The 21,956-nt window shown below is 46.6% G+C and overlaps 1 protein-coding gene and 2 long non-coding RNA genes across 3 annotated transcripts in view; 1 reads left to right on the top strand and 2 right to left on the bottom strand.

Annotated features, from left to right (window-relative positions):
- The window catches only part of LOC109518358 (uncharacterized), a 13,623-nt gene extending 6,579 nt beyond the window's left edge, over positions 1–7,044 (bottom strand). The window contains exon 1 of the long non-coding RNA XR_002168744.1: positions 6,945–7,044. This is a non-coding gene — a long non-coding RNA (uncharacterized LOC109518358). The remainder of the gene's footprint in view (positions 1–6,944) is intronic.
- The window catches only part of pkhd1l1.1 (PKHD1 like 1, tandem duplicate 1), a 30,986-nt gene that overhangs the window by 5,302 nt on the left and 3,728 nt on the right, over positions 1–21,956 (top strand). The window contains exons 14-68 of the mRNA XM_019874144.1: positions 119–384; positions 476–567; positions 934–1,093; positions 1,172–1,307; positions 1,419–1,562; positions 1,636–1,790; positions 1,866–1,976; positions 2,062–2,205; positions 2,289–2,413; positions 2,488–2,651; positions 2,746–2,918; positions 2,999–3,131; positions 3,270–3,547; positions 3,696–3,801; positions 3,967–4,074; positions 4,143–4,307; positions 4,401–4,522; positions 4,754–4,886; positions 5,569–5,761; positions 5,983–6,125; positions 6,445–6,549; positions 6,970–7,161; positions 7,583–7,756; positions 7,998–8,203; positions 8,335–9,307; positions 9,391–9,639; positions 9,712–9,861; positions 10,287–10,461; positions 10,663–10,819; positions 11,042–11,198; positions 11,386–11,595; positions 11,714–11,843; positions 12,422–12,663; positions 12,741–12,877; positions 13,147–14,176; positions 14,454–14,645; positions 14,811–14,962; positions 15,041–15,194; positions 15,493–15,655; positions 15,726–15,814; positions 15,952–16,115; positions 16,192–16,440; positions 16,527–16,656; positions 17,321–17,494; positions 17,601–17,704; positions 17,789–17,909; positions 17,985–18,106; positions 18,212–18,302; positions 18,391–18,539; positions 18,739–18,861; positions 18,969–19,080; positions 19,222–19,338; positions 19,419–19,584; positions 19,795–20,027; positions 20,664–20,828. Coding sequence (XP_019729703.1) covers positions 119–384; positions 476–567; positions 934–1,093; positions 1,172–1,307; positions 1,419–1,562; positions 1,636–1,790; positions 1,866–1,976; positions 2,062–2,205; positions 2,289–2,413; positions 2,488–2,651; positions 2,746–2,918; positions 2,999–3,131; positions 3,270–3,547; positions 3,696–3,801; positions 3,967–4,074; positions 4,143–4,307; positions 4,401–4,522; positions 4,754–4,886; positions 5,569–5,761; positions 5,983–6,125; positions 6,445–6,549; positions 6,970–7,161; positions 7,583–7,756; positions 7,998–8,203; positions 8,335–9,307; positions 9,391–9,639; positions 9,712–9,861; positions 10,287–10,461; positions 10,663–10,819; positions 11,042–11,198; positions 11,386–11,595; positions 11,714–11,843; positions 12,422–12,663; positions 12,741–12,877; positions 13,147–14,176; positions 14,454–14,645; positions 14,811–14,962; positions 15,041–15,194; positions 15,493–15,655; positions 15,726–15,814; positions 15,952–16,115; positions 16,192–16,440; positions 16,527–16,656; positions 17,321–17,494; positions 17,601–17,704; positions 17,789–17,909; positions 17,985–18,106; positions 18,212–18,302; positions 18,391–18,539; positions 18,739–18,861; positions 18,969–19,080; positions 19,222–19,338; positions 19,419–19,584; positions 19,795–20,027; positions 20,664–20,828 — 10,308 coding nt within the window. The remainder of the gene's footprint in view (positions 1–118; positions 385–475; positions 568–933; positions 1,094–1,171; positions 1,308–1,418; positions 1,563–1,635; positions 1,791–1,865; positions 1,977–2,061; positions 2,206–2,288; positions 2,414–2,487; positions 2,652–2,745; positions 2,919–2,998; positions 3,132–3,269; positions 3,548–3,695; positions 3,802–3,966; positions 4,075–4,142; positions 4,308–4,400; positions 4,523–4,753; positions 4,887–5,568; positions 5,762–5,982; positions 6,126–6,444; positions 6,550–6,969; positions 7,162–7,582; positions 7,757–7,997; positions 8,204–8,334; positions 9,308–9,390; positions 9,640–9,711; positions 9,862–10,286; positions 10,462–10,662; positions 10,820–11,041; positions 11,199–11,385; positions 11,596–11,713; positions 11,844–12,421; positions 12,664–12,740; positions 12,878–13,146; positions 14,177–14,453; positions 14,646–14,810; positions 14,963–15,040; positions 15,195–15,492; positions 15,656–15,725; positions 15,815–15,951; positions 16,116–16,191; positions 16,441–16,526; positions 16,657–17,320; positions 17,495–17,600; positions 17,705–17,788; positions 17,910–17,984; positions 18,107–18,211; positions 18,303–18,390; positions 18,540–18,738; positions 18,862–18,968; positions 19,081–19,221; positions 19,339–19,418; positions 19,585–19,794; positions 20,028–20,663; positions 20,829–21,956) is intronic.
- On the bottom strand, positions 7,053–21,956 carry LOC109518359 (uncharacterized). The gene is made up of 3 exons (XR_002168745.1): positions 21,655–21,956; positions 20,371–20,539; positions 7,053–7,152 (listed from the first exon to the last, which is right to left on the bottom strand). It is a non-coding gene; the product is annotated as an uncharacterized LOC109518359 (long non-coding RNA).

The raw sequence follows: 21,956 nt of genomic DNA, 5'->3' as shown, positions 1-21,956 counted from the left end.
GTGGACAGAGACAGCAAAACGGGAAATACAAGCAAAGTCAAACCCATCAATGCTCATTGTGAAAAGTGCTCCATAGCGTAAATAAAATCTACTTCTCGACGTACGGCATCCAACCCAGGTGGCCGAGGCTTGAAGATGCAGGTGTGGAACGACACAATACATTCCCAACTGGGCGACATACGCAGCTACAACGAGAGCAAAGAAGGCTACTGGGAGCAGTGGATCGACTCCTTGCCCTACAACTTTGCGCCGGAACTGGACTATTTCAGCACGAGAACCACAGGCTTCTTTGTGCCACCGGCTAGCGGCAACTACACCATTTACCTCAACTGCGACGATCGCTGCGAACTTTACTTCAGCAACTCCAGCCGCCCAGAGGACAAGGCATGACGATATACAGCACATCGATGACTTTTTTTTTCTTCAAACCTCATCTTTCCTCCTCAAAACAATTGTTTCACAAACACCCCTTTAGGTCCAAGTGGCCTATCAGCCGAGCTACGTCTCAGACTACACAAAGCTCGCATCGCAAAAGTCTGATATCATGACGCTCGAGAAAGGAAACGCGTAAGTGCACCGATTGATACGAACAGTGGTGGGTCATCAGAATCACCGGCCAACATTTACAACCGAACTTCTAACAGATGTTTTGTCCAGTCAGATTTCAGCCTCTTATGCACTGCCATGTCAATCGAATTTGCCCAAGGCCTTCGGAATCAAAAGTGCTGGGAGGTGTAACAAACTATAGTCACAATGGGACGACTTCTTGAACCAATCACATTTTAAATTCGCCCAAGATTATTGTTTGGCGACAGCAAAATCACCACTGAAGGCCCAGTTTACGAAATGCATGGCCAACCACTGAATACCACAATACTCTCTCTAAGTTCACAAGAGCTGTAAAGTTCTAGTTTCTTTCCATTGTTCCTGCAGCTACTACATTGAAATTCTGCAACAAGAATATCGCGGAGTCGCTGGAATCAACTTGGCCATGTTCCGAGCAGAGAGTCCATTTACAGAAGCCCAGACGAACGATGCTGTCAACGAAGTGCAGCATATTTTGGTGGAGTATGAGGCATTTGATGAGAAACAGGTGCGTGGAGGGTTCGTCTCATTTCTTAAAAGAAGTGGATCTCTGTGAGTCCCGACACCGGTTTGTGGAATCTTCCAGATGATTACCTTGGAGTCATGGCCAAGCAATGCGAATGGCGTCAAAGAAGTACAGAAAGTAAGCGTCAATAGCAGCTGCATCGGCTCTCAGTGTGGAAATGTCTACTTCCGTCTGCACTATGAAGGCGCAACCACTGGTAACTTCGATGCGCTGTCAAAATCCGACCAGCCACAAAGCTGTTGTGAAGGATCCGTGTATCATTCCCAAAGGATGATCCATCAAATGAATGATCTTAAATCCCTTTAAGGTTCGATCGCGGTGAGCGCCACCGCGGCTGTGGTGGAGAGAGCCTTGAACAACCTGTGGTCGATCAAACCAGACTCTGTCCAAGTTACCAGGGACGAGGACGCTGATGGAGTTCATTTCACGGTGACCTTCTATTCTGACAGAGGTGAGCAGTCTTTCTCTAAGAGTTGCGCTGGACTTGTGTCAACAGTCGAAACACCCCAGTTTTTGACTCTCAGGTGACTTCAAGCCCCTTTATCACGAGAGTCATGACCTGTACACCAACATCACCGTTTCCGAGGTGACCAAAGGCAGGAGCAACATGGAAACCTTCACCTTGCTCTGGGGAGGGGTCGCTTCAAAGCCCATTCCCTACAATGCCAGCGGTTTCGAGGTCAGTTCCAGGATTAACTCCAAACTGCTCAGGCTGACAGCAAACCTAACGGGAATTTTGGGTCACCATGACCAGGTCCAGTCGGTTTTGGAAGACCTGATGAAGGCCGAATGTCCCGTTGAGATTCTCAGCGAGGAAGGAAGAGATGTGATGTTCTTCAAGGATTACGAAGATGACAATACCATGGTCAGTGAAGTGATGATGGTGAAATAAGCAATTTATCAGACTTTGATTTTGAAAACGACCTGAACCTGACTCTTACATTGAGCAGTTTGTCAACGACGGAGGGACTCCTACGAGAAATGCTTTCTGCGGTTTGTGGTCGCTGAAAAACGCCAAGGTTCTTTTTAAGAAAAGTTACACCAAAAAATCCGGCGAGGCCTATGAGGAAATTTCCCTGAACCTGTATCCAATGGTAAATGTGCTTTATTTGTGGCTGCACAGATGAAACCGAGATGCTTATCTGGATTAAAACCACATTGTTCCCTTTCCTTCCAGCTTTGCTTTGCACATAAGGGAATGCTCAAAGATGAAATTGGGGTCAAGTTTACATATAAGAACTCTGATGGCACTACTCAGACAACAACTGCAAAGATCAACATAGTTTTTACCAAAGGCCACGTGTAAGTAAAAAGAGCATCAAGTAAATCTATAGCAGACTAAAATACAGATGACGACTTGGCTTATTTCTGCGCAGATGGAGCTACAAGTGCGTGGACCTGCAAACGTCTCTGCAGACGGAATACAAAGGAAGCGCCTACACTGTTGAGGAAATTTACTTGGACAATGATGACTCTGGGGAAGATTTCTTTGTGGACGCTGTCCACATCGGCAAGAAGCGCACCGTCCAGGACGAACAAAGTAAGTAGCTCAGGTTTTAGGGTGACTGCTTTGAGAACGACCATATTCTGTTGCCTGAAAATCATTCCATGGTATTTGTGTGATTTTCCCATAGCTGTTCCCCACAAGAGGAGACCTTCACCATTTGAGGGCTCTGGTCGTGCTTTCCAGGAGATCTCTGTCGTGAAAGAGACAAAGTCAAATGCTTCACAGATCTGCTATGAGATCACAGCCACACCATTGGACTGCACCTTTGGCTTCCCCCTCATAGACGTTGGCTTCCTGCAGGTACAGGAACTCATCAAAAGAGCTCCCACAAGCATCATTGTGCCTTGGTTCAATACTTTTTTCTTTCCGTTTATTTGAAGATGTCCAACAGTAGCGAGGACATGAGCGAGTTTCAGGAAGGGGCAGCAAGGATCACCGTCACTCGCATCCACAAAGCCACCCCTGCCATAAATGGCACTTTTGACGTGGAGATGCATGGACAACGTATTGAAGGTAGCCCAGCTGGACTACAGACGATCTAGAAATACTAGCCCAGTCACAATTTGATATGAGAGCTGGTCATATGAAGGTCGAACCGGTTCTTTGTAGAAGCATGAGAAATGAGGTTGGCTGACCAGCGCTGCTTCTCAGGTTTATCCGTGGACATCGGCGCAGAGGACCTGAAGTACGCCCTGGAGGGAATTGCCGGTATGGGCGTGGTTGATGTCAAATATGGCGGAACATGCAGGAGGCCCAAGTGGGTGGTAGAGTGGCTGACACAGCCGGGAGACCAGCCTCTGCTGCAGCTCAACGGTTCATCGCTTCAAGGCAAGGATGTGGCTATCTGGGCCCGAGAGAAAAAGCAAGGAGGACAGATGATATCAAGTTTGATGGGAGACTTCTTCCGTGTCGGGGAGACCAAACCGCAGGTATTAGTCCAACATTCATCACAACGCCACCGCTCCTAAATCAGGTTGCGGTTGGATGATCACCGTTGGCGGCTACTCCGTTTCTAATTCAAGAGATGATGCCTTCCAAATCCAAACCTTTTCCACAAGAACTCTGACATTCTCACAGGTGGAGGTTTACATCAATGACATTCCCTCGAAGTGTTCCGGAGACTGTGGCTTTGAATGGTTGGCAGAGAAGACACCGGTAATAAGCGGAATCAGCCCATCTCAAGGTGATTTCCTCATCCTCATTGCCAGAAACTGGCGTTCGAATCCTAATTAAAATGTATTGATGGGTGCTGAGATTCTGGGATGTGATAGGTTTACAGATATGAGCTTTATTTCCTACTGCTGATCAAATGCAAACAAATTAAATGGAACAAGCTCAACCTTACCAGGATCCAGTGGACTGGGGACCCTTTTGACGGTCACTGGCAGTGGCTTCAGCAATGAAAGTGTCTCTATTAAAGTGGGAGAAGCCCAGTGTGTTGTTGAAGAAGTCTCAGGTCAGTTCAGAATCCATTTAATCGAGTAAAACTCAATGAACTGAGACTAAGACGGGTTTTTTTTGCAGCTGAACGCCTGGTGTGCCGACTGGGAAGCGCTGGCGCGGGTACCTTCCCAGTGTGGATCAACTTCCCCTCCCTGGGTCGTCCTCGTTTTGCAGGTGGTAGCGTCCTCAACTTCACCTACCAGCTCATCGTTTCCTCGTTCTCCCCCACATCTGGGAGCGCTGCGGGTAAAGCTCAAATTGCGATACGACTCACACAGCCAGAGGTAACGAAAGAAGTCGAAGTGGTAGGACTTAACGGCTGTTTTGTGCGCCTACCAGGAGGAACGCTTTTGACTGTGACGGGCTTCGGCTTCAGCTGGGACGCCACCGTCACCGTTGGCGGCGCAGTGTGCGAGGTGGTCCATGCCAGTCCCACAGAGCTCAAATGCACAACGCCAGCGGTGAGTTTTCACATAAAAAAATTAATAAATTTGGTAGCACATATCGCAGATACCTGAAACAGCCACTGACTGAAAATTTGGTGCTGATCCACATAATGATTTGTTAAAAAAACTACAAGTGTTTCTTAATTTTCCAATTTACACATGCACTGTTTGGTTTTGATCCATATCATGATTTACCCACTGTAGTTCTCAGTGGCTTAAATGTATCATTTCACTTGCGTGGCTCAGGGAAGTGTGGACTCGCAGACAGTCACGGTGAGCGTCGGTGGCATGAGCAAGGAGGCCAATGACACCTTCACCTTTGACCTTGCCCTGACGCCTCAGATCACTGACCTGAGCCCTGCCAAGACCACCGTCTTTGGTAAGAGCAATTTTGTGCTTAGTTACATGAATTCTGTCAGACATTAACAAAAATCTACACTAAACAAACAATTCACAGATGACGATAGTCTTCCGTCACGATTTTCTGGTCCCAGTTGAATCTATATTATTTCAAATTTGTATGTGCTTTTATTTTTAACACATGTCATTTGGGTATGTTGTATTCCAATTCCATATGTATTCAAATTAGGGAAATTTATACAGATAGAATTTTGGATTTAAAAAGTAACAATAAGACACCACAAGCCCAAGTGTCTTGTGGTGGGTGGGTTCAGCGGGAGTGTATATTCAAAAATCATTTACTCTGCTGCGAATGTGTCTCTGCAACCTGCCGTTATTGTTAATTATCACCAAGGACACTCTAATTAACCATCTACAGTAATGATACACCTGAGCAGGTAAACAATCCACTTCTAGAAATCACAATCACACAAGGCTGCACATTGGTTGCTGCCAATCACCTCAAAAAGGACGAGTGTTAAAAGTGTCACGCTTCAGTTTTTCTGATGTAACCTTGCCACGTGTTTTTCAGAAGTCTGCACCTCACGCTCGCAACGTGTAATTACCCCCACACAATGGCAACAATAGTGACAGGAACGGCATGTTTGGTGGGGGGGAAAAAAAAAAAAAAAGCTCACGTGCGCGTGTGGTTATTTTATCAGGACGTCGCGTCCTCACTGTGTTGGGGTCAAACATGGGTGAGCCAGCCAATGACAGCAGAGTGTACGTGGGCAAGGTGGAGTGCAATATCGAGCTGTGGACGTCCACAAATGTCACCTGCCTACTGCCTGTGTTGCCACCGGGCCTACATGACGTGCACGTCCAGGTTGGGAACAAGGGTTACGCCCAGACCAGGTACCACATAAAAGTTAGATGAAAACTGTACCAAATAAAAGTTTTTGAAAGTACTGTAAAACTGAACTGTACATTGGCAGTAATTATTTCAATTAAAACCAGACTTTTTTTGTTTTTGTTTTAAGGCCATATAGCAAAAGCCCTGGGATGCATTTTACCTTTCAAGGCAAATAAACACGGTTGATTTTGGATTTTAGGGTTGCTCTTGTTTGTTTCCATAGCAATGTCTTGGATGCAAGCATCGAGTACGTCCTGGAAGTCCACGGCATCTCCCCGACGACAGGCTCACTGATGGGAGGAACCCAGCTCACCATTTCGGGATCTGGTTTCAGCCAAAACGTCTCCGACAACAAAGTCTATTTTGGTAAGCAATATAAGCGTGATTACCCGCATAATGTAATTGAAATACTGTATATTTAAAAAGATATTTTATATATTTTTTAATAAATACATTTAATTTATACACATTTAGATTTAATTTCAATTTGATGACAAATAGAACTCTCTAAGCTGTATGATGTTTATCTTCTGCTAAGCCTAACCCTTCCTTTAACGATTCAGAAAACATAACTTTTGCTCATATTTAAAAATAAAATTAAATTCACAACTTGGACATGACGCAACTCCAGGATCCAAACTAAAGTGTCACACTGTTTGTCTGCGTGTGCGTGTGTGTGTGATAGGCGAATCTGAATGCGAGGTGCAGGTGGCCTCAGAGAACGAACTGCGCTGCCGTCTACAGTCCCAGGAGGAGACCCACATTGTTACCAACCAAGGGAGCCACCCTGGTAGGTTTGTTTTTCCTCTCTCTTTGTTCACATGTCAAGTGGAATCTCAACCACAATTGGAGTCACGTTCCGGAAAGTGCTCTGAGCGAGGAAACTCTCACCAACTACTTAATTATCTTTTTTTAATCCCATAATTATGAGATTGTAAAGAGCCACAGATATGACATGGGGACAAAAATGTAATTGTGGCCACAAAATTGAACCATGTGTGCAAACAATGCCAATTTCGTTCTAACTTGCACATTAGTAAGTTTACATGTGCTGAAAGGATGTGGGCGGAATGATAACAAAAACTGAATTTGGGGGGAAAAAAATCCCCATGTCACGTCTGGTGTCGTGCAAAATTGAGAGATTTATCCATAGAAAAACAATACTGTTCCATCGGCATGTCTTACCAACACTTGTCTCTGTGTTGTCCAGTTCACGGTCAGGGATACTCTTGGGATCCCCCTTCCATCAACGTAAAGGTTGGAGATAAAGTTTTGTGGAGGTGGGCGGTACCGATGTTCCAAAATACCGTTCGTATCGGTGTCCACCACGTTCCCAGCCCCGGTGATGCCAGTGACGACCATGATGTGATGTTCTCCAGTGGAGAGCCAAAGCCTGGGAATGGTAAATAATGCAGTTTCTTAAAGAAGAAAAAAAAATCCTCCATGTCACACAGATTTCCACACACTTTTTTAACCCAAGCACCTGCTACAACATCATGACCCTCCACCCCCCAATACAACCACTTTTTTGTGTTTACCTACATGTATATATCCCAAATCTTTTGACACACGCATACCTTGGTGCATCTGCTTACCCCGACACAACAATCCTCCAGTGCAGCCATCTGAAATTGTCTTAAGAAGCCATGCACCCATATCCCAAGCACCTCAGGTGTGGGCGCACCACCGTCTGCTGTAATATAATTCCAATTCACTGTAGTACATCATATCACCTCCATTGTGGTGAGCCCGACACCGTTCGATCTAAAAAGTAAACCATGCTTTACAAAGAAGAACCTGACCTATTTGTTCTCTCCCTGCAGGCTACTTCGGCTACCGTTTCACCGTTCCCGGTGTGTATTACTACAGCAGCGGGTACATCAACGAGAACAACAAGTTGGAGCTACGGGGTGCTGTGAGAGTCGAGCCCCGGCTCACAAGCGTCAAGGATGTCAACGTCCGAGTCGGGGGTCTGGACGCCCTACACGTGACAGGCAGTATGAAGGCATTTTATACCCAGTCTTGTACAGAGCACTGTAATTGGAATTGTAAAAGCATCTTGGGGCATTACAGAATGTGCAACTAAATGTGATCTAGTTTTTTGTTTTTTTTTAACTGAATAGCTGTAGATAGATGAATTTATGAATAACAAAGCAGGAATCGGTGGGGGTTGACGGCAGACGTGCTGGTTCAGTTTTCGCATCAGATCCTGAGTCGTCATCTTTGTCATCCGCCCAGAGTCGCATCGCATCTCCAGGTCAACACACGAGTGCATCGCCACACCGGACTGCAATCAGACCAACCAATCATCGGACAGCCTTTCCTTCAGCACCTTAGCCTGCTTCACCCCCACTGTCCACTCCATCTGGCCCAACCAGGGCTCATACCACCAGGTCATCCGTATCCAAGGGGACGGCCTCAGCAATGTGACCTGCACTCTAGAGGTTTGTGGCATTTTACACTTCCTCCTTAGACATCCCTTGATGGTGGAACCCAGTGTAAGAACTACTGCGGCTCAAGAGATTGATGTCCCGATGAAGCATATCATTTGTTGACATGCTACCGTGTCGTGCAGGTGACAGTGGGGGATGAGCCCTGCGAGGTGATCAACAGCACCCATTCGGAGATCTTCTGCCAGCTGAGTGCCAACAATAGTCTGCCAATCGGCGTCGCTTTACCCATAGAGGTTAGAGTCAAGAACTTGGGCAACGCTGTCATCGCCGTGGCTAAGGAGCTGGAGCGCCGCTTTGTCGTTTTGCCTGTTGTCGACTCGGTATGGCCCTCTGAAGGCAGCTACACCGGCTACACCCGGCTCTTTATCCAAGGGTCTGGTTTCTCAGAGGGGCTTTTGACCGTTGCTGGAGAACCATGTCCTGTGGTGTCAATGAATTACACCTTGGTAGTCTGTGACAGCGTCCCCTCCCAGCCACATGAAGGCGATGTTGTTTTCCATTGGGGAAGTATCCAGACTTCCTGTTCCTCAGACTGTTCCTTTCTGTACACATCTTCCATCACTCCAAACGTCACCGCCATTTCTCCTGAAAGCATCCGCAATGACACCAATGTCACCATCTCCGGCGCAGGGTTTGGCGCCGACGTTGAGGATGTCGCAGTTTTCGCCAGGGGCATCGAATTCCAAGTCACCGCAGTTGTTGACAACGTCATTACGGCAATGGTCGAAGCTCTTCCTGCGGGCGAGCATGCCATTCAAGTTATTGTGAGAAGTAAAGGCTTGGCGACTGGAGATGTCACCCTGACCAGCCAGGCTCATGCCGCACTGAGCCCAAGTGAGGGCAGCCTGGAGGGGGGCACCTGGCTTCAGATTACGGGGAATGGTTTCCTCCCGGGAAACACCAGCGTGATGGTCGACAGCAAACAGTGTGAGATTGAGGAGGTGACGCCCGGTAGCCTTAGGTGCCAGATGCCTCCTCACGACGAGGGACAGGTCTTAGTCAACATCCAGGTTTTAGATGTGGAATATCCTCCTCTCAACTTTACCTACTCTGCAGGCCAGACTCCCATCCTCAGCACTATCAGTCCTGCCACTGGTAAGCGTGATGCCGCTGGTCTTGAAGATCCAGCCGTCAAAACCTAACCTGACATTTCGCCCCTTGGACTTTTTAAAACCCAGGTCCGAGCGGTTCAGCGATTACATTGACTGGGTCAGGGTTTGGCACCGACAGGATGCATTTGACCATCACGGTGAACGGCGTAACTTGCAACAACCTCACGCTCACGGACAACCAGGTGGAATGCAACGTTGGGGACAACCCAGGGGGAGAGTACCTTGTCATGCTGCACCACCACATCAAAGGTTATGCTCGGTCAAACGTCACTTTCAGTTATGAAATGACGCTTGTCAGCGTTCAGCCCAACGAGGGTAAGCATTTAACATCGGAAAACCCGATGCAAACCAAAGAGCGCTGATATGGCTGTTTCGTCTGCTCTCCAGGTAGTTTTGGCGGTGGGGCTGCGCTGACTATCCAGGGTTCTGGCTTTGACCCGCTCAACTCCATCGTGTTGATCTGTGATGAGGAATGCAGCATCAACCGAGAAGCGTCCACATCCACGCACCTCTACTGTCTGTCTCCATTCAACAATGGTATGAATATGACATTTTCCATTACCAACCACAAATCTCAGCACTGTGAGGCAAATGTTCTAAACACTAGTGCACCGCACTGCCCCAATATACCGTAGAACAATCATATATTGTCTCACAGTACAATTCAAGGCAGGATTTGACAACAGGAGCTCTTTATTAAATTGCACCAGTGCCTCAGGTAGAGTTTTTACGAATGCATTTTTTTACATCAGCTTGTCTTGTCAGCAATTCATGCATTTAACCGCTAATCATTCCAAAGAATGTGAACGTGCTGGTTCTCTGAGGGTTTCCACTTGACATATGGTGAAATCCATTCTATATGATCGACCAGACTGCAGGAATGCCGTCTGCCTTGACAATGACAATAAGGCGTCACGGATGAGGAGACGTTCTTGTCATCCTTTTGTGATGTTTTCATTCAGACACCAACTCGGAGGCGAGCTGCACGGTGGCTGTAATTAACACGCTGATTGCTGTCAACATGTCGGATGGCTTCACGTACAAGACCCAGCTCACGCCCGTGATCACGGAGGTGTCGCCGCGGCGTGGAGGCACCGCCGGAGGCACCACGCTCACCATCAGCGGCTCAGGTTTCAGGTGCAGCCACGGGAACGGTCCCTATTCATGTACCACATGCTTAACACAATGGCAGGACACACTTGGATTAATGAAGTCCTCATCTTAAATTACATCACATGTTCATCACAGGCTATTACATTTGTAAAAGCGGAATGCTGAATAACACAATACTTAAATTCATCTGGTGTTTACACCGACTAACGACTTCCTGTGTCATAGCCCCAACTTGAATGAGGTCAACGTGACCATCGCAGGATCAGTGTGCGATGTTCAGTCGGCCAATGACACGCACATTGTGTGTGTCACCGGCGACCAGCGTCAGTCTCAGGAGACCACAGTGCAAGTCGGCATCAGAGGCCAGGGCATCGCCAAGATGGTACTTGTGTTCTTATTTCAGCTACTGAGTACAGGAATGGGAGAACTACATTTTTGTCATTTTGCAGGAGAGTGATGCAAGTCCCAGTATACCTGTATCTCAAAATTGTAACCAAACTTAGCTTTAAATCAGCATTATTTTGAAAGCCTGTATTCATTACCCAATTTCACCTATCCTGAGTAGGTCTGGAACACATCATCTGTCATCTGACTTTTGCTTTAGGACAACGCCTATTACTTCTACATTGATGTGTGGTCTTCGAAATACACGTGGGGCGGGTTGCATCCACCGGAGAAAGGTGCTTTCGCCATCATCACCAAAGGACAAACCATCCTCTTGGACACCAGCACCCCTGTACTCAAAATGCTTCTAATTCAAGGTGACTTATTAAAAAGGAATTCAGCCACTATGACAAGCTTGTTTTGAAGGTTTCCCGCAGGGGTTTTGGTTTCAGAGTGAACATTAATGAACTAATAACTAGATTTGGAAAGAAGTCAAGGAAGATTTGGACAGTCGTGGATTGCAATGCCTTGTAAGGACTAAAGTAGCTGCTTGTTTGAGTTCAGGTGGCACGCTGGTGTTCGACGAGGCCGACATTGAGCTGCAGGCAGAAAACATCCTCATCACTGACGGCGGACGGTTGCAGGTGGGCCTGGAAGAGGCGCCGTTCCAGCACAAAGCCATCATCACGCTGCATGGACACCCGCGCTCGCCCGAACTTCCTGTGTATGGCGCCAAAACGCTGGCCATCAGAGAGGGCATCCTGGACTTGCATGGTAGGGAAACAAAAGAGTGGACAGGGAACCCTTTGTCCCTTATGTGTGTTCTTCGGAATTTTTTGAGGAGCTTCTGGTCCAATTGTAAAACAGTCCTTTTTTCCTTCTGTTCCTGAAGGTAAACATGTTCCAGTCGTCTGGACCCACCTGGCCCAGACCGTGGATGTAAACTCCTCCACGCTGACTCTAATGAAGGCGGTGACGTGGGAAGCTGGAGATGAGATTGTCATTGCCTCTACCGGCCACAGGTAGATGTTGACTTTCATTACTTTTCGGATATCAACATCAAGATCAAAAAAGATTAACAATTTTTCGAGAGGCTTCAATCTGTTGATTACCAGTGTTAACACACAAGGCAAAACATCTTCGCTGGGCTAAGGAAACTGGCATTTATGCTGAGGTCTTGTAAACAACAGATATTTGAACACAAACGGTGCAGTAACATGAACAATACTCACAAGCATATGTTATTTATCCTTTGTGAAAAACAACTTCCGCAATATTAGTGCAACTTACTATGCCCATCTTCTGGTCGAGATGACTGTTTGCATTGTACTGCCCTCTTGTGGCGAGCATGCACATACAAGAAGGTGCACAATGTAGAAAAATAATGGGATTGCATTTCAGTCAGTGCTTTTTACTTTTATTTATCCAAGTACCGGAGTTGAATCAGAATTTTACAGGTCTTTTATTTTCACAAAAGTATCTGTACTTCTACTTAAAATGCAGGTTGTGACTACTTTTGCCACTTCTGCTTCAATGTAGTCTTTTGATCAAAGGGTACGATAAACTTTGACTTTGACTTTGACATCCTGTCTCCTTCCAGGCACAGTCAGAGAGAAAACGAAGTCAAGATCATCGCAAGCGTGTCGGCCGATGGAAAGACAGTCACCCTGACCGAACCCCTCAAGTACTCCCACCTTGGGGTATCCGTCACCCTGCCCGATGGCACGGTCTTTGAGGCCCGGGCGGAGGTGGGTCTGCTGACCAGAAACGTGGTGGTGCGAGGCTCCCAAAACATAGACTGGCAGGAGAAGATCGAGGCTTGTGCAGATGGTTTCAACACAGGTATTGTTTTGCTTTGGTGGCGGAGTCAGGTCGAAAGAGAATTTTTTTTTTTTCATGAAACTGGCAACTGTGTGCAGGAGAGTTCAGCACCCAAACTTGCTTCCAAGGAAAATTTGGGGAGGAGGCGGGCAGTGATGAGTTTGGTGTCGGAATCATGTTCCACGCCCCACGACCGAGCAAGGGTCTTGCCGTTGGGAGGTTGACCTACGTTGAGGTACGGTCTTCACTCAATTCTGTATATAACGTTTCACCTACCGCAGCCCTCCACGATATTATGGAAGCCTGAGGTTTATAGCAATCACCTTTTAGGGGTTTTTACAAATTCTTACTTTGCGAGAAATACTGCACTGGCAACGTATACTGAGCCTAACAAACCCCTCTTAAATATCGCCACTTAACTTTCCTCTGAGCTGAAGGAACCTGTTGTTATGGGCAGTGTTTCTCAACCTTCACCTTTTGACATGGTTTGGTTCTTTGACACAGATCTACCATGCAGGACAGGCCTTCAGGCTGGGCCGCTACCCTATTCATTGGCATCTGATGGGAAACCTCGAATACAAATCATATATCCGCGGTTGTTCCATCCACAAGACGTTCAACAGGGCCGTGACCATCCACAACACCCACCGGCTCCTGGTGGAGCACAATGTCATCTTCAACATCATGGGCGGCGCCTTCTTCATTGAAGACGGCATTGAAACGGAGAACATCCTGCAGTACAACCTGGCTGTGTTTGTCAGGCAGAGCAGCAGCCTGTTGAATGACGACATCACCCCAGCCGCCTACTGGGTCACCAATCCCAACAACATTATTCGACACAATGTCGCAGCAGGAGGCACCCACTTTGGCTTCTGGTACCGCATGCACGAGCACCCTGATGGCCCTTCCTACGACCCGAACGTCTGCCAGAAGAAGGTTCCCCTCGGGGAGTTCCACAACAACACAGTGCACTCTCAAGGTTGGTTCGGCCTCTGGATCTTCCAGGACTTTTTCCCCATGAAGGATGGCGATTGCGGTTCCACTATCCCAAAACCCGCCAAATTCCATAGCCTTACCACCTGGAACTGCGAGAAAGGGGCTGAGTGGGTCAATGTGGGCGCTGTGCAGTTTGTGGATTTCCTGGCGGTCAACAACGAGAAAGCCGGGCTAGAAGGCAAACTCATCCTTCCGTGGGCAGTGACCAGCTTTGGGGAGGACGGCGGAGCTGGGGTGTTCAACTCCACCATCGTTGGCCACGTGGACGACCTCGGATTAGGCGTCGACTACTGCACGCATCGAGGCATCATCACGCCATTCGCTGATGGCATGAGTGTCGACGGCACCAAATTCTTGAACTTTGACCGTGACTCCTGCGCAGCTATCGGGGTGACTACGATTGACGGAACATGCGGGGATCGCTGCGGTGGCTGGGCTGTCCGCTTAAGTGGGCTGCAGTTTGTGAATTCGCCCAACAAGGCCGCCTTCAGGTGGGAGCATGAGGTGCTGCTGGTGGACATGGACGGCTCCCTCACAGGTATTCTCGTCTTAACTTATGGGTCGTTTCATGAGGAGAGACTTTCAAAAGGGTCCTCATATACCTAAAGCAAATTGACCGACTGAGAACTACACCACTCCACTCCCCCAAAAAAATCATTTCATTGCTGTGTTTGTTTTATTGGTGTGCCAGTCCCCATCTGTAGCTATGCACTTTTTAAAACCATATGCCATCATTTTTGAGAACCATCGCCTTGGCAACTGTTCACGTCAAGTTTGCGAATATTCTTTGACATCGCATTGACATTGTTTTCCAGGGAATATCAACCATAAAGTCATTCCGATGAGCGGCCTCCTTGACTTGGCGCATTGCTCCGAGAGCCCGGACTTCAGCTTGGTGTTCCCTGCAGCTGTGTGCGACCATACGGTCAATTTTCATCGTGTGGGTCTGAATAATCCCACACCGTCTTCTCTAAACTCCAAGGATCTCATATTCAACAACTTGCATGGTATTACATCACATAGACAAGCCGCTCTTGATAATATCTTTGATTATTTTTTAACTTACGTTTTGCATACAGATACCAGGATCATACAGAAATATCATGATGAGCACTACCCAGCTCAGTGCTAACACCTCCAGGGATGCGTAATAATATATCTTTTTTTAAAAGGCAGCAGCGTGATCCCCTACTTGGAGAAGAGATTGACCCACAAGTTTGGCTGGATGGGCATTCTACCTTCGGGCCTCACGTACAACATGTACTTTGATAAGGCTGACCAACTCACAAACATCACCTATAGTGCAACTTTCTACGGCTTTGAGGTACACCAGCCCAAAAGTCTGTGACGATGATGGCACTGGCTTGTGGGTTGATTCACCAGGATTCGTTCTGTCTCGCAGTCAGATCAATTTGTGATCATCCACCACAACTTCAGCCAGAATCCAAATAAGGTCCGAATCCTGGACGAGAGGAACGCCTCATCGTCGCCCCTCAGCTTCGACACCAACCACAACGGCGACTGGTACCTCGACAATAAAGACCTCTTTTATATGGGTGAGGACTGTTTTTTTTGTTTTGTTTTATCCATTCCAAAGTATACACCAGTGTACATGTGGGGAAACATCTTAAGCAATTTGGAGACCCCACATGTAATGAGGAAAAATTGCCATTTGCCTACTTACAGCTCTTATGTGTGATGTAATGGAGAATACACCACACACGTTAACGTCTGTCCAAGTACAAACACACTCAACACCACAGGACATTTTATAGTTAGGCCATGGCTAATTTTGATCATACGCGAATTTGACTCGAAATCAGGCTCATCATCGGTATGCGTCCATTCATTCAGTGTCCGGGAAGAGGAGCCAGCGCAAGCGTCGCAGCAGCGTGGATCGTAACTCAGTGGACATAGCGGTAGACTTCAAGGTCTACCGATGCTTCTTCGACAATTGCATCCCACCGCCGCCCGCCACCGTCGCCCCACTGCCCACCCAACGGCCTGACGACTTCATGTACGATAACATTTAGCACTCCCCAGCTACATGATGGTCATGATTGCATTGTAGTCTGTGTGCTTTGCAGTCTGTGGTCCAACACATCGTTCTGGGAGAGCTCGGCTGAAAATGGCTTCAGTGTGCCAAAAGAGGGGGCAGATGTGCTCATTCCATCAGGTAATATTAAATTTGTATTGAAAGATTTGCAAATTCCAAAATTTATGGGAGTGACTTGCACTAGCAACCCTTGACGGAACAAGCCGAGATTTGTGGCTGGCAATCCAAAGTGCGACTAGTCACTTGTCCATCCACAGGAATGTGGGTGGTCTTGGACGGCAATACGCCTCCCCTCAACAAACTGATAATCAAGGGAGTCCTGGAGGTCCCACAACCGTCCAACAGCTCATCCGGTCGCCTGTCGCGGGCTGTGCCGCAGAACCACACAGTTGTCATTGATGCAGTCTACATCTTTATTCAGGTAAGGGTCAAAGCTGGAATCTCTCTAATGACCATCAAGTCGGTGCTGATAGAAGCGATGTGTGCTTGGGTTCCAGGGCGGCAGGCTGTTGGCAGGCTGGAAGGATGAACCCTTCACTGGGGATCTGCACATCAGACTCAGAGGGAACCACAGCACCCCTGACTGGCCTCTGCCAAATGGGCCCAACCAGGGATCCAAGGTACTGAGTGTGTTTGGCACCCTGGAGCTTTACGGACAACACCACAGCGTGTATCACACCAAGCTCGCCACCACGGCTAACGCCGGGTCCAGCACACTCACCCTGATGGAGCCTGTCGACTGGAAGGTCCGGCTCAATTTTTTTTAAAAGTTCATTCTCAATTTGTGAGTCTGCATGTGGTTATAGTTATGTACGTATGCACACGTGGGCAGGCTGGAGACGAGGTGATCATCTCTACCACCAGCTACAGCGTCTGGGAGACAGAGAAGCGAGAGATAGCTGTCGTCTCCGCCGACGGCCGCGTCCTCACCTTGAACCGTCCTCTGAGCCACACTCACGTCGGTCAGCTGACGCAGAAACTCTTTAAATAACCACGATTACACGCTTTTAAAGGGGGCAGACGGGATATGAGACTCTTGGTTCTTGAAGATGGTTCACCTTTAATCCAAATTGCTTCTTCAGTTCTAAAATTGAGGGTGGTTAATTTGCATCTGATAGGGGGTCCAGAGGGTTGTTGTTGTTGCTAGGTTTAGCGGGTGATTGACGGGTTTGCCGAACAGCCAGTGGTTTACCTGTCTGGGGACAAAATGGCTCATTGTTGGCCACTTTTTCAGTACTCGAAAGCCAAGTTTTCAGTTCATTCCAATTTCCAAACAAAGGGACATTACTTTGAGGTGAGTACTGTTCTCATTCTTGATAGCGAGGACTACTGGTTTGAAAGAACACAATCTCTCAGAGAATGTCTCTCTCCATGAAAAAAAATGACCAATAAAAAGCCATTTGGACATCAAACTTCCAGTTGCCACCATTCAACTTAAGCCGATCTTAAGACGTTTTAAAGGCCTGTATTCTTGCCCCTCCAAAAGTATTGGAGCAATTAGATCAATGCCCAGATCTAACAAAAGGATTACAACAGCTGAGATTTTTTGCCCATGTGTCAATTATATTAATTAGCGCTAAATGTCTAAAATCAAGATTTCAGTTTTGCCTCCGTCTCCCGTTCCAGGTGAAATTCACTCAATTGAGGGAACATTGCGGTCCTACAAGCTGGCAGCAGACGTCGGCCTGCTGACCAGAAATATCAAGATCATCGGCGACGAATATGCCAACATGTTTGCCGAATCATTTGGTGCCCGTATGCTAGTCGGCGCCTTCTCCTCGGAAGGGATCGACTTCAGAGGTATTCTTGAAAAAGAAATGTCTTTAGAAGAACTGGAATCGGTTGACTGATTTTGTGAAAGACCTGTCCCGAAACTTTTACTCTCATAGTCTAACTGTTCTTCTAGGCAAGGCTCAACTCTGGAACGTAGAGTTCTTTCACTCCGGTCAGGAAGGCTGGACTGATGAGTACGACCCGCGATATTCTGTGGCCTTCATCGGCCTGGGAAGGGTACATGCAAATTTTGTCTGCTCCATCGTCTTTTTATTCGGTAGACCTGCTGAGCATACTTAAGGGGACTCTATTGTCTTCCAGGCCAACGACTCGTCTATTCAGGGCTGCTCCTTCCACAGCGGCTTCTCGCCGGCCATCGGCGTGTTCAGAACAGACGACTTGGCTATCGAGGACAACGTCATCCATCACACCGTGGGCGACGGTACGGACAAACGACATTTCATTTAGTTGAGCTGCTGTGTCTTTATTTTAATCATCTGTCATGGTCCTGGTCCAGGGATCAGAGTGTGGGGGAATAGGATCATGTTGAGGAGGAACTTGGTTACCATGACTTTGTGGCCCGGATCGTACCAGGACAGAAGGGAGGAATTCAACTATGACTGGAGCGCCGCCTTCAAGGTCGGTCCAAAATGTCACTTTAAAGTTAAGGTTCATGAGGGTATTTGTTGGAGGAAAAAAAAGAGAAAGCCAGCCTTCCTACACTTTGATCGTTCTTGGCATCAGGTTAATGAAGGTGCGGAGGTGGTGATGCAGCACAACATAGCAGCGGGTTACGAGCGAGTCGCCTTCCGCATTGATGGCGAGGCATGTCCAGGTAAGGCTTTTTTTTTTTTTTTGGTACCGTTTCAAAATATGCATTTTAAAAACAATCATCCACCAAGAGGTGACGTAATCTTGTGCAGGTGCCTCCAACGGAAATGAGCCTTGGTCTAACAATGAGGCTCACGGCGGCCTCTACGGCGTCTTCATGAACCGCGACGGGCTGTCCGGGTGCTCGTTAATCCGCGACTTCTTCATCTGGAGAAACTTTGACTATGGAATCTACTTCCAGGTGGAAACTCATCACCTTGTGTTATTGTTATAGTTTATTTTGATTAGATATATGTTCTTCTTGCATTAACTGAGCCACTTCGAGCTAAAGTGGGCTAACTCCATCTTGGTCCTTTGGTTGTAGTCGTGACCTCAAGTTTTATGGCTACAACAAAATCTGTTGGATTTATGACATCATCATTTTCCTTAATGCCTCCCAGACCATCATGAGCATCACGGTGTCCAACGTCACTTTGGTGGACAACGGCATGGGAATCATGCCCATGATCTTTGAGCCACCCTCTCTGTCCCACTTGTATGCTGATAAGAAGGTCCGCGTGGAGGTAAGACGTCAACACCACCTGGCTTTTCTTTTCTTTTTTTTTTTTCTTTTTTTAATACAGTACGAGTTCGCCACGACCTGGTCTTATTTTCTGCTTTTTTTTCCCAGAATGCTGTGATTGTTGGCGGAAGCCCCCACTTCAACTGCTCCCACACACTGGATGCCAACGACTTTAACACAATCAGTAGCAACTTCCATCGAGCACCCAGGCCCATCAATGGTAACAAATTATACATTCAAATTTTGAATGACTTATCAATTGGTGAATTTCAGAAGTAATATAAATGAATACGGTACATATAATGTCCCAAAAAAAAACAAAAAAAAAAACGTCTGTTACCTGGTTTGTGCTTGTGTCCAGGTGGCAGATCGGGAATCTGCTGGCCATCTTTCGCGTCCGCACACAACAACGCTCCGGTAAAGCCCTTTCCCGGCAACATCAACTACAATGCCATCAATGGCCTGATGGAAGTGGTTGGTGAGTTGTAAAAACGGCCGATGCATGACTCGTCACGGGAGAGTATCCCCACAAGAGTGTCAACTTGCTGCCCCGTCCAGATTCAACGTTCGTGGGGTTCCGCAGCGTGTGCTCGGGCCAGACCAACGTGATGTTCATTAGCAACCCTTTCAACGAGGACCTCCAGCACCCCGTCCATGTTTGGAACTTGACCATTGTTAACAGCACCAAGGAGGCGAGAATCTTCATCCACAGGCCTGACGTCAGGTTATTTTTTTTTTTTCCCCAAATTATTTGTCTTTATTTATTTTTTCCATCATTATTTTACTATTAAAATATCTTTATTGATTTGTTATGTTTCCAAGAAAAGCAAAGTCAGTGTTTGTCTATGATATTATTTCGGGGGCTTTATTAATTTCATTATCATGTTTTCTCTTTATTTTAAGTGTTACTTTGTGACATCTGTGTGTCTATCAGGAAAGCGAACCCGGCCGACTGTGTGGACATGGACTGTGACGGCAAGAAGAAGACTATGCTACGCGACCAGGACGGTTCCTTGCTGTCAGCGGTGGGCAGCGTGCTTCCCCAGTCCGAGTTCGAGTGGGATGGGGACCCCAGGAGGGGGCTGGGCGACTACCGCATCCCCAAGGCCATGCTGACCCACCCCAACGGCTCCCGCATCCCCGTGGAGCAGATTGCCCCGAATAAAGGTAAACCGTCAGGCAATGTCCTTGCCACACATGGCGTAAAGGTCATTCCGTTTAAGAATTCAGTCAGGTCATGAATATTTTAAACTAATTAAATCAAACATGTAAATTCAATCGTATTTGTAAATTAAATGAAGTCTGTGAAGTAATTTCAAAATGTATATTATATTTGGAAATGAAAGGGTCCATTCAAATAATTTAGAAAGATGAGAAACCACAATTTAATTTGTATATTATATTTACAATGAGTCAATTCAATTTGTGAACTAAATTCGATTTTTCATTTTTTCAATTAAAGTGACAATGACATAAATCAAATTAGTAAATTAAATTAACAAATACTCACGGCTCAGTGGTAGAGTGATCGTTTCCCAACCCAGAAGTTTGTGGTTCAATCCCCCCGGCCATTGCGTCCATGTTGAAGTGGCCTTGAGCAAGATACTGAACACCCAGTTGCTCCCGATGCTGCGTCATCAGTTGGTGAATGAGGTAACAGTGTAAAGCGCTTTGAGTACCTGAGGTAGAAAAGCGCTATTTAAGTGACAGCCCATTTACAATCAATGAAAACATATTTGTCTATAATTGGACAAGCTGGCGGGCATTCCCGAGTGACATTTCCGGCATCTTCTTTGCAATCAGGCGTGATCCGATCCAACTGCACGTACGTGAGTGCTTGGCAGGCGTACGAATGTTCCACGCTCAACTACAGGATGCTGGTCATCGAAAGTCTGGACGCTGACACGGAGACCCGACGTCTCAGCCCGGTAGCCGTACTGAGCGAAGGCTACATCGACCTCATCAACGGTACGAGCGCCACAATGTTCAAGTGAATCCGAACCGATATAAAAAGTCTACACAGCCCTGTGCAAATGACAATTTATTTATTTTTATTTATTTTTTTTGTGACGAAATGGCAAAATGAGACCAAGATAAATCACTTCAATGTGACCTATAAACTGGACAACTCCATTTTGATTTTTTTTCAATTAAGTCAAGTCCAGAGAGACTTTTAAAAAAATAAAAACAAGACGCTAATTTACATTAAGTGGAATCCAGAAAGACTCGTTTTTTTGAACATAAAAACATTCATGTGATTTCAAAAAAGTTGTCTTTATTTTATATTTATGGGCATTGGCAAAACCACTTGTCGTTTTTTGTTATCTGTATCTGCTAACATCTTACTTAGTTCCTTTAAAAGCCACCAAAATGCCACCAATTTGCAGTAAAATAAAGTGACTAAGTTACTTTGAAAACCAAATACAGGTACCGTAAACAGTAAAGTCCGTTACTTTTTCAGAGTAACTATGGCAACACCGCGGTACCGCTCTCCAGCCGGCGACACAAAATGGCGGCGCCCATTAAGTGCACACCGTCAAACTTAGTGCAGACTCTCCGTGCCACATGAGCACAAAATAACAATAAACATCAAGTACGCTTCTCTACACACGCTTAACATAGTGAAAAGACCACATTAACATCCGCAAGCTGCGTGTAAGACACTTAATTAGGTTCTTGGCGAATTTAAGAGAGATGCCAAAGAGCTGTCCCAGAGAGCTGTCAATCAAATTAGCTAGGCAGAAACGGCAAATAGACAAAATAAAACGACTCAATTACTATTTAGTGTACTCACTTGTGGATCAGAGACGCACACAATCACTGCAGCACTGGACACATTCTTCCATGTTGGCGCAGTAATTCAGACTGCCAACAGGTAATGGGCAATATCACCCAGAATGCATTGCGCTTCTCATGTGAGAAGGTAAATTTCAGTGACGTAAGTCTAGGCGTCATTTACAATCTCCTCCCCCCAATATAATAATAATAATAATGAACATGGATATTTGGAACTGGTCTAAGGGGTCGTAAAAATAAATATGATACAAGGTGGTTGCACACGTGTGCACACCCTTTTGGTTGTGTTCAGTATGACGC

The sequence above is a fragment of the Hippocampus comes genome, unplaced genomic scaffold, assembly GCF_001891065.2.
Source record: "Hippocampus comes isolate QL1 unplaced genomic scaffold, H_comes_QL1_v1.1 scaffold166, whole genome shotgun sequence".
In the NCBI taxonomy this organism is placed as follows: domain Eukaryota; kingdom Metazoa; phylum Chordata; class Actinopteri; order Syngnathiformes; family Syngnathidae; genus Hippocampus; species Hippocampus comes.
The sequence above is the reverse complement of the archived record's forward strand: the minus strand, read 5'-3'. Positions and strand labels throughout refer to the sequence as shown.